Below are 11,421 nucleotides of genomic sequence, written 5' to 3' on the forward strand. Positions count from 1 at the left end.
CATTCCCATTTTGAAGATGGTGGATACCAGATTTAGATCCCTTACCTTTGATTTTTTTAATCATGTTCCAGACCTTCGACATTGGCGTACGTGAATTTATTTTTGAAACATAAGCTTGCCAAGACATGCGTTTATTTTGCCTAAACGTACGCCGTGCTTTAGCATTTACAATTTTGAATTTATTTAAATTATGTACCATAGGATGGTGACGGAAATACTTTTCAGCTTTCTTCCGTGCCTTCCTAGCTTGTTCGCAAGTATCATTAAACTATGGTTTACGGATGTGTGGATTAGCAGAGGACTTAGGAATAAATTCATCAGCTATGTGATTTAGTTCATCAGAGTGAGTGAGTGAGTGAGTATGGTTTTACGCCGCTTTTAGCAATATTCCAGCAATATCACGGCGGGGGACACCAGAAATGGGCTTCACATATTGTACCCATGTCGGGAATCGAACCCGGGTCTTCTGAGTGACGAGCGAACGCTTTAACCACTAGGCTACCCGACCGCCCCTAGTTCATCAGAAAACATTTGTATTGAATCAGGAACATCAATAAAACGACCAGGATGTAACTTGTTTTCACAGAGTAATTCGAACAACGACCAATCAGCTTTACTGAAGTTCCATCTTGATGATGGAGGAACATCAGATGGAGTTATGTTTTGAAGAATAGTCGGGAAATGGTCACTTCCACAGAGGTCGCCGTGGACTGACCATTCAAATTCATTTAATAGTTCAGAGTTTGTGAGTGATAAATCAAGAGATGAATATGTGCCTGTACCGGGATGTAAATAAGTTTTAGAGTTATCATTAAAAATACATGTCATTGTTCGAAATAAAGTCTTCTAATATTTTCCCTTTATGGTTTGTAGCAGTACCACCCCAAAGTGGATTATGCCCATTGAGATCTCCCATGATGATACAGGGCTTGGTGAGCTGGTCATATAGGGCTTGAAGATCAATTATTTGAAGAGTCGAAGATGGAGGTACATAAAGAGAACATAACGTGAAAACAAAGTTTAAAGTTAACCGAACAGCAACAGCTTGAAGTGGCGTATTAAGAGGAACAAGGCTATGTATAATACCCTGCCTCACCACGACAGAAGAGCCTCCAGTGACTTTAGCAGCTGGAGGTGAATAGAAATGATACGAATCATACTGTCTGATGTCAATTAAATCAGTATTTTTTAAGTACGTCTCTTGTAAGCACAGTGCTGATGGTTGATAATCCTGAATTAATAATTGTAAATCATTTAAGTTGTTCCTTAGTCCTCTGCAATTCCATTGGATAATGTGAGAAGAGCTACTCACGGCGGCTCAACTGGAGATCGTGAGCGGGAGGGAGGTCCATTCCCATGAGCTGGGACTGAGTGACTAACCTCCATCTCCAGAGGTTCAAAAGGATTATGAACCTCAATAGTTGTTGTAGGAGAAAGATTGGCTTGCGTTTCTTCTTCGATTGTTTTTTGTTCATCCTTGATATGTGGGCTTTGCCCTGAACAGTTTCAATTACGGTGTCTGGTTCTGAACGAATAGTTGTAGTAGGTTCTGGTGAGAGAGTCTCTGTTTGAGAAGCTGATTTTGCTTTGGATGGGTCATTTCGAGATGTCTTACTGGTCTCCTCAATAGTAATTTGTTTATCCTGTATCCACGAGATATCAGTTTGTGTGGAGGACGTTGAAATGTGACAGCTGGAGTAGGAGAAGACACAGCAGCTGAATAAGTACTGGTAGAAGTTTGCGATGGAAGGAGTAATTTGTTGGCATCTGTGTAGGAAATGTTGTTTGTACATTTGAGTTTCAAGATTTTAGTTTCCTGCTCAAATACAGGACAGGATTTGGATGAGGACAAGTGCTTTCCGTTGCAGTTGGCACATTTGATTTCATTTGTGCAGTCTGAACTCTCATGAGTTCCACTGCAACGGAAACATCGTGCCTTAGTAGAACAAAATTTAGCTCCATGGCCGAACTTTTGACAATTGTAACACCGGAGTGGATTTGGGATATAAACCTCAACTCCGATGTTAAAGTAGCCAGCTTTAATTGATTTTGGAATAGTGGACATTGAAAAAGTGAACAGATAAGTCTGGGTGTTAACAATAGTTCCTTCCTGTGTTTTCCTGGTAAAACGCTTAACTGCGGTGACGCCTTGATTTTTTAATTCATCTGCTATGTCCTCTTCTGCCATGTCTGACAGACAGCGAGCGCGATCTCTCAAAATACCTCTGCAAGAATTCAGTGTCTTGTGCACTGAGACAACAACCTTTGTGTTAACAAACTGCTGGAGATAGCAAATTAACGGATTGTTGTCTCCGTGTACATTAACAAGGATTGAGCCAGAACGAAGACGTGTGACATTCTTGACTTCCCCACAGGTACTTTGGATTCCCTTGGAGATGACAAAAGGATTGAGCTTTAAAGGAGTGCCATCAGCGGATAAAATGACGATGAACCTAGGCCAAGAATCGGCCACTTGTGGAGAGACATCTTCATCAGACGAGACAGAATCTGTATGCCTACGCTTGTTTGTATTTGAAGAACCAGAGTGCAGATTTAGAGACATGTTGTAAGTATAAGTTTCAGCATCCCTGCTCCCCACCCACCATCGACTGTCAACAAGGACAGTGTTATATTGCACCGGATATCCAGGATGCAAACACCAGGGATACAGGGATGTTATACTCCAGCAAATATGACTTGAATAGCTATATTTATCTACCAGATGTAGTGCCAGGCAGGTTCAGTCCATAACAAGAAACTGGAGACATACAGAATACAGAGGTCAACATCACCAGATTGGCCCTTGAGCCACCGCCTTCTGGCGTAAGACTCTAGGCAATTTATTCAATCCAAAATTGAGAATTCATACAAATAATGCACGGCCAAGACCAAAATATACATTATCATACAACACAGGTGTGCATATACAATATTACGCACAGGGCCTGGCATGACCAGCCGATTGATAAGACCGGGCCCATCTTACCACCCGTCTAGGCGAAGTAAGGGTCGAAGTAGTGTGTTGGGCAAAGGAACACAGTTCCAGGAACCAGTGCCCTCAACTACCAGACTCCCGTCCTCCGCCGACACAGGGACGCAACCCACGGCAAACGGGCTGCCCACTTTGATCGCCTCTTACGACCAGCAATGGGGTGCTGTGGACATATTCCAACCCGGTTGCTCTTCACGAGTGCCCCCCCCCCCCCCCCCGCCATGATATTGCTGAAATAATGCTAAAAGCGGCGTAAAAATACATTCAATCACGCACTCACTCTTTAAAGCTTTTCCCATGATAATTTGTTTTGGATAAAATCCCAGACACTCACCCCCTACAGACACTTCAGGGTATATAAAATGGTAGGTCCCTAATTCTGAACTCACTATTGTACAGCCTCGAACTGTGTTATTAAGGTTTCATTGTTAAACGTCAAGGTGTCGGCCATGACAGTTTACTGCGTCATCTACTTTCTTTCATGAATGTTCGCAAATAATATCTAAACATAGTAACAGGAACCAGGACCGCGATTGACGTGTATTCATAAGTCATATCGCTGGTTTATAAAGGTATTATATCCACCCGGTATGTTATTTCAGCTTTGAATCAGTGTGGAAGAGCGTTGTGAGATAAAGCCTCAAGGTACACATGTTATGTTGATATGTAGACATGGTTATCCCATGGCAATATATTTGACACAGGTATCATTTTAAGTTTGGGACCGTAAGTGTACTGTTGTTGGTCAAATCCTATTTTCAAGTGTATGCTTTCCTTTCCTCGTTTAGTTTACTAAACTCTAGTATTGACAGCTTAATGACAACTTTCAAACTGGTGGCTGTCGGTGACGAAGCAGTTGGGAAGACTTGTCTTCTAATTGCGTTCAGCACAGGCTCCATTCCGGAAGAGGGGGTGGGGGTGGGGTCGGGTGTGTGTGTGGGTGTGTGGGTGTGTGTGTGTGTGGGGGGGGGGGGGGGGGTTGAGTGGTAGTGGTGGCGTGAGCTCCTTAAGAGAAAGTGTTTATCATAAAACCGTAACAGTATTAATGTAGCGGTCATGAACACCTTCATTATGACCAACGTCCCACGCCGTCGGGTGACGATGACACATTAGCAATCAAGTCACCAAGCCTGACCACCCGATCCATTTAATCACCTCTTACACTCAGTACGGGTTCCATTCACGGAGAAACTGCCTTCTTCAAAGCCCGAATATTAGATGGCGATTACATGTCCTTTGTTTTTAAAAAAAATAATCCTAAAAGAAGTTTTGTTTCTGCTTATATCTCCAGGAGGATTATGACCGGCTCCGCCCCTTGTCCTACCCCCAGGCCGATGTGTTCCTCGTGTGTTTTGATGTCACGAACAGAGACTCCTTCAAGAACATCCGTAAGAAGTGGTACCCGGAAGTAGATCTCCATTGCCCTTATAAGGCAAGAGTAATCGTCGGCTGCAAGACAGGCGAGTGTTGTACACGGCGACGTATTGATTCGGGTGGTCAGAGGTAGAGCACTACCGCCCTCTGTAGGTCAGTGTTTGACCACCAGCAACATGTGTTGTACAAGGTGACCTATTGATTCGGGTGGTCAGGCTCTGTGACTCTGTTGGTTGTGAGTCTTCGTTTCGTTGCTCACAATATCAACCACGGGTCCGTAGGCATTTTGCCATTCAAGCTCCGTACAACGGCGTCCCGATATGTATAATAACGCAGATTTAGATGTACTCAATGCGCCGGAGCTAAACCTAAACACATTGTTGTGTGGCATTATGGCGACAAACAAACGATTTCAATCATGATCAAATTGTGATAAATGAAAACATGGCTGTAAGATAAATTCGCTGAAGGCACAGAGGGTCCGTCAAACCATATTCCCCTCGAGGTAAGCCGACAACTTATATACAGTAAACTACGTTTATAACGAACACGCTTATGACGAACTGACGGATATAACAAACTTATTTTTTTGTCCTGACCATGTGCTGTATACTAGTATATGCTGCAAATATGCTCATTATGAACAACGGTTATAACGAACTAAAATTAGTGATCCCTTTAAGTTCGTCATAACCGTAGTGTAATGTACATTGTTATTCCAGACTTGCGTGATGGTGTCGGTGACAAGACAGAAGTGTCCTACAAAGAAGGCTCAGCATTAGCTTGGTCATTGGGAGCGAATTACTTTGAAACAAGTGCCCAAGCTATGACAGGTTTTCAGCAATGTTTCGAGGGAGCCGTAAGTACGTTTTCTTACCTTTCATTAGATATATGCAGTCCCCACCCAACCTCAGATGCATTGTATTATCCCCGGATCCCGAGATATTTTGATTGTACAATATACTGTAACAAATAATTGTGACCGGACTGAAATGATGGATTGTCTTGTATGTCACTGGTGAATGATGCATGGATACCTTTCAGGTCAAACTTGGATTTAAGTATGATGAAGCCAGGAAGAAGCGAGACAGGTCAAAAAAATTTAAGAATCCCCTGCCGCTTCCTCCAGCAAAGCCACCTGCAGGTATGTACACTCTACTACACAAACAGTAACTTAAAAATAGCCGAAATTACATTGTAGACACTGTACTCACTAATACAGTTGGACCAGACAATCCAGTGATTGATATCATGAGCATCGATCCACGCAATTGGGATCGATGACATGCATCAATCTAAGTCAGCGAGCCTGACCACCCGATCCCTTTAGTCGCCTTTTACGACATGCATAGTCGCCTGTTACGGCAAGCATGGGTTCCTTAAGACCTATTCTAGCCCGGAATCTTCACGGGGACACTAATACAGCAGTGTATGAGATATCTGTACGACTTTATTTCATGAGATCGCCGTCTGTTAATTAACTTTCTTTGAGGGAACGAGTGAATGAATGAGTGAGTTGGATTTATCTCCGTTTGACGGATTTTCAGTTATCTTCTGAAGCAGATCTAAGATGTGCATCATATACTACGTTGCCAAAATCCACACGTGCGGTTATGGTGCTTATAAACTAAGAATCATAATCTAAAATTCGAACTCACGTTCAGGGCACATCTCGGTGTTGATATTAAAATGATTGACTTCACTCAACATGTGTAACTAATGGATTCAAACTACCGTTTGACCGATGTCTGGCATCGTGAAGTATTACTTTATAGTTAATATCTTCCATGCGTCAGGTATTTGTAAATAATCACCATGATGCCACTGTAGAGCCAGCCCCGTTGCCGGAGATAGAGGCGTCCAAGTTTGCTGAACACTGGTACCAACTCCTGGAGTACCCCAAGTTCTCGGACGTCACCTTCCTCCTGGGGGACAGGCATCAACTGGACGCCCACAAGCTCCTGTTGTCCTCAGCCTCAAAGTTCTTCGCCCAAATCCTGCAGCTGCCAGTGACGAGAAAGGTAATGCGTCGTTGTGATGTTTCATTGCCAATAATTGGCCATCTCGATGGTTTTCAGAATGTATTTTTCTGGTAAAAACAAACGTTATGGTAACATTACGGAATACCTTGATACACAGTTTTGCTAAAGGTGCATGAGTGATATATAAGCAGACTTTATCAATATTCAGGCAACATTACGACGGGAGAGATGGGTTTTACACATTGTACGAGTCTATCCTCTTTAATAACCCATGCTCCACCAAAGACGCAGATATGTGACCTTTCATCTGTGTTTTGTATCTAAATATTCAACAGGTAGTGTTTTTATTCAGGCCAAGCGGCTGACAAAGGTCAAGGAGACAGAGGTCATAACCCGGGATGACCTCAACTGATCCCGGTTGTTTTTAGGTGACGAGTCCGGACAATGAAACGGAGAGATATGTTCTTTTGAGATGCCCTTCAAACAGTGTTCAAATATTCAAACTACGATTTTTGTTCAGACCAACCAGCTGGCAAATGTCAAGGGGACAGAGGCCATGACCCGGGAGGACCTCAACTCTGGCAAGGTGGAGGGCATCACCTTTGTGTCCGACACAGACTGTAAGACAAAGCCAGGTCACGTCATTATTCAGCTCAGCGCTGACATCACTGCCGCCACATTCACACACGTGCTGGAGTTCCTCTATACGGGTAGGCATTTGTTTCCCCGCCCTTTTCTGTGTTAAATAGCACGAAGTCGAGTTAGTGTATGAAGTTTTATGCAGTAGTTCAAAGCTGTATAAATGGTCTTTGCAAAATCGAGTCCAGGTCAAGCAAACAGCTGCTTTATAGCACAAGCAACGGCCCATATCATCGGGGTAAGATGGCAAACAGTTAGCCAGGTCAGACTTTGTAACCACTCGGTCTTAGGGTTTAGAGTTTTCGACCTGGATTAGGATAAAGGGGGCCTTTCTCCTGACAAAAATAATGTTACGTGTCGGAGTTACATGGCCTTTGTATGTCGTGGAACTTCCGAGGTCATGCAGTCAGAAGGAAATACCGTGTTTTTTCCACATATTGAGTAGTTGCTGGTTGCTAGTTCGAGTCTCTGTGAATTCCATCTCAGAAAATAGCAGGCGCACGTTTACAGGAGTCCATGAGAACATTTCCTTTCTGGTTTTACAGGAACTCCCCGACTGTCCGATAATGTCAGTGATGAACACCTTGAAGACCTCATCAGGGTGGCCAAGATATTCAGATATCCCCAGCTGGTAACGATTTGCCGCAACGTGTTGAACGACGAGGATATCCTTAATTCCACAATCAGCACCTTCCTCAACGACGAGACGGCGGCCAAGATGAAGGAGCTGTACTTCAACCAACCGGAGGAAGCTGATGTGGTTTTCGACATTGGAGGTAAAGGCGGGCACTACCCTATTGTAATTTCAATGTTTTTGGAAGCTCATGATACTATGTCTGCTTGTGTTTAAACGATTATGTAACTTTGATGGTCTGTTTCGTGCTGGATACTTTGTGAGTCCGAGGTCATCTGATTCAGGTTTCGAGGTGTACGCACACAAGGTAGTCCTCATGTCTCGATGTGACGTCATGGCCGCCATGTTTGGAGGTGCCTTCATGGAGGCTTTTCAGTCGGGAATGTGCAAGGTATGTCCTCGCATCTGCAAATCATCGTGAATATTTATTATTAATCTGTAAAGTCGGCACGGTAATATAATTATTGATTTGTACGTAAACAAACACTCAGTGGACAAAGTGTGATTTTATAGATTTTTTATATATAAATTATTTGTTTGTTTGTTGTTTAACGCCGCACTCAGCAATAGTCCAGCTATATGACGGCCGTCTGTAAATATTCGAGTCTGAACCAGACAATCGAGGGATTTACATCATGAGCATCGCTCTACGCAACTGGCATACGATGACATGCATCAACCAAGTCAGCGAACCTGACCACCCGATCCCTTTAGTCGCATCTTACGACAAGCATAGACGCTTCTTTTTGAAAGTATGCGTTGCTGAAACCTGTTCTCCGTCTAGATCTTCATGGGTCGTGATTTTATATAATCTATTCTCATAGAACATTTGTGAAGAGAAATGGGTCGTACATTTGTGTAATGTGAAAGCTCTTCAGTTCCCTTAAGTGGTAAAAGGATAAAGAAATGATATATTAGAAAATATATATTGATTGTTAGAAGATGAAATTTAGAAATTCACTGGTTTTGTTCCAGGTGAAGATTCCAAACACAAGCTACGAGTGTTTGCTTGCGTTATTGGAGTATATCTACACAGACCACGCCCCGATTGAAGGTGGTGATGCGGTCGGGATATTAGTCCTGGCGGATGAATACTGTCAACCTCGCCTCGTGAACCTGTGTGAGTTATACATCACCAAGGAAGTTGACCGGAGCTGTACCAAGAACATCAAGAAGTCCGACATTGACGTCATCGGCCTCCTACTGACATCACAGGTAGGGTTATATTCAGTATGAAGATAACGCTATCGTGAGACTCAGTTACTTAACTTTTACGTCGTTTCAACTTTCAGAAAACCCGAAAGTCTTCACCAGTAAACACAGAGAAATTGATCAAGGACGTGGGCAGTTGGGTAGCACAGTCTACTATTTGTCCGGCATGGCAAAGACCCGGGTTCGATTCCCTTCTTGTAAATATATGCAGCCGGTTTTTGGTAGCCTTACCTCTGCTTGCTTGTTACGGGTTTTTTGTAGCGCCACAACGCCGCGCAGCTGTCTAAATGGTGCCTGCACTTCATCTCGTCCAACTACATAGCGTTCTCCAAGAGGTCAGAGTTCATCATGTTGAAAGGCGACAACAAGGTATACGTGGAGGAGAACCGATGGCCGCCAGTGGCCTACCTCAAAGAACTGGAGAAGTATGAGAAGAAGGTGTCCAAACTAAGAAGAACATGTTCAGTCATGTGAACAATTTCATAAACAGACTCATCATTGGATTTTTATGCTGATCGTGTGCATCACACGGGAAATGTCCTATCAGGTGACGCACTGCAGTACCCGGATAGGAATTACTACACGTTCATTATGCGGATGTACGAAACTATAAAATAGTTGTGATATGACTGTGAAATAGCTGTGATATGACTGTGAAATAGCTGTGATATGACTGTAAAAATAGGTTTTATATGACTGTAAAATAACAGTGAAATTGAGCGACTGAGTATTGTTTTATACTACTTCTAGCAATATGCCAGCAATATCACGGTGGGGGACACCAGACATGCTGTGAAATATATGTTTTATAACTGTGACATAGGTGTGATATGATTCATCTTCCCGAGGTAAGAGAGTTAACTGACTATAAAAGTCCAGTTTCCAATCTTGCCGAACTAGGCTGGTATTATGGAGTAATGTTAAATTTTGGCTGGACTAACGAGTTTGTTCATAGTCCAATCAAATTGGCGCACCGAAATCGAAATCCGGTTCGTAAACTGTCGTGCAGATTTCGGTCGATTGCAGGATTTGCAATGCATGTGCACCGCCAACTCGATATCAACAGTTATTTTCCAAATCTTTTCATGTTTTAAATCAAGGTGCTCACGTGAGGGTGGAAGGGACATAACTGGTAATAGCCACTGGTGGAGCTACGATCGAGCCCAGGAATTCCAACCTAGTTCGCCAAGGGTGGAAACTGGACTTTTATAGTCAGTTAACTATCTTGCCTCGGGAAGATGGATATGATTCGGAAGCAGATCTGTGCTGTAGCAGTGCCGTGTGGAAAAGCTTTGAAGTAGCTGTGACATAACTGTAACATTGTAACCTGGGGCGATATGCTGTTCCCAGGAGTAATTCTGTCGTTATTGAAATGTTCATTTTAAAGTTTCAGTTGTGCTCTTTGCCTGTGCGAGTGCATGAGAGTGAAACTACGGTTATAACGAACTCAAAGGGACCACTATTGCGAGTTTGTTGTAACCGTAGTTCGTTATAAGAATTTCGGCCGTCAGACATCTTGGATCAAAACAGGTGACCACATGTATGCGCAGACTTTCCTCGCGTTTGAGAAAATTAATACACAATGCCTGCCATATCCATGACTGATATATCCTGTTGTATATAAACATGGCTACCTACATACATGGATACTACTTTAAGGTCTACTCGATTCTTTCATAATACTTTAGTTATTCGATCATGAAATGGACCGCTTCAGTGGTGTAGTGGTAGAGCGTCCGCCCGGAGAAGTGTAGCGGAGTCATACTTATAATGTAGTTTACAAATCCTTAATAATGTACAGTCGGGATTTAAAGGTTTTACAAAAGATGGATTGTTGAACGAAACAAGAGAACAATTGATAATTGCTGAAATGATCACATTGGCAACACCAGAAAACATTTCTATTTATCTTTGCTGTAAGAGTGTGTTTAACAACACCACGAAAAGACCGCCTCCGTGATCTAGTGGAAGAGCATTGTGTGTGGCTGCTTGTTCTAGTCCGGACTGATGCTGATTTATACTGCTAGCCCACTGAGATACCATGCCGCAGTGTAACATGAATACCCCACTCAGACACAGTATACTGACTCTGAACAGACCAGTCCTTGTTTTAGCTCCTTAATGCCGAGCGCCAGACAGGGTAACAACAAGTACCATCTTTGAACGTCTTTTGGTATGACGCGGCCGGGGATTGAACCCCGGACCTTCCGCTCTCCGGGCGGACGCTCTACCACTAGACCACGGAGGCGGTCTGGATAGAATAGGTCCCCAGCAAGGTATAATGGTCGTAAGAGGAGACCAACAGGATCGGATGGCCAGACTCGGTGACTTGGTAGATGACGTGTCATGTATCCCGAAGTCGCGGATGGTTGCTCACATATCAATCACTGGATTGTATGGTCAGTACTCATCGTTATAACTGTAATATTGCGGAGTGCGGCGTTAAACAACAAACTAAACGAATCGCTCTTATTTGGCAAGTGATTCACCGGCACCGAGATGTTTGTTTGGGACAAGTGCAGCAGGATCGATATACAGAGCTACGGACCGGATAGCGATCTGCAGCTGGCTGCATGCGGAGTAGATCT

General features: G+C 43.4%; 1 protein-coding gene across 1 annotated transcript; it reads left to right on the forward strand.

Annotated features, from left to right (window-relative positions):
* Window positions 1–2,441: 2,441 nt before the first annotated feature.
* On the forward strand, window positions 2,442–9,530 carry LOC124135979 (rho-related protein racA-like). Its single transcript, XM_048381577.1, has 10 exons — window positions 2,442–2,510; window positions 4,284–4,452; window positions 5,089–5,225; window positions 5,411–5,510; window positions 6,197–6,387; window positions 6,869–7,058; window positions 7,533–7,763; window positions 7,906–8,012; window positions 8,597–8,836; window positions 9,095–9,530. Exons 1-10 carry the CDS (start codon window positions 2,442–2,444, stop codon window positions 9,305–9,307), a joined length of 1,647 nt encoding a protein of 548 aa, XP_048237534.1. The 3' UTR covers window positions 9,308–9,530.
* The last annotated feature ends 1,891 nt before the right edge of the window (window positions 9,531–11,421 follow it).

The sequence above is a fragment of the Haliotis rufescens genome, unplaced genomic scaffold (genome assembly GCF_023055435.1).
Source record: "Haliotis rufescens isolate VD_foot unplaced genomic scaffold, xgHalRufe1.0.p SCAF_4, whole genome shotgun sequence".
NCBI classification, from domain to species: domain Eukaryota; kingdom Metazoa; phylum Mollusca; class Gastropoda; order Lepetellida; family Haliotidae; genus Haliotis; species Haliotis rufescens.

Excerpts from the sequence above, each read along its gene's own strand:
- LOC124135979 (XM_048381577.1), top strand. The coding sequence starts at position 2,442 with ATGACGATGAACCTAGGCCAAGAATCGGCCACTTGTGGAGAGACATCT. Across the intron at positions 2,511-4,283 it reads CATCAGACGAGACAGAATCT|GAGGATTATGACCGGCTCCG; the intron begins GTATGCCTACGC and ends TTATATCTCCAG. Across the intron at positions 8,837-9,094 it reads GCCTCCTACTGACATCACAG|CGCCACAACGCCGCGCAGCT; the intron begins GTAGGGTTATAT and ends GGTTTTTTGTAG.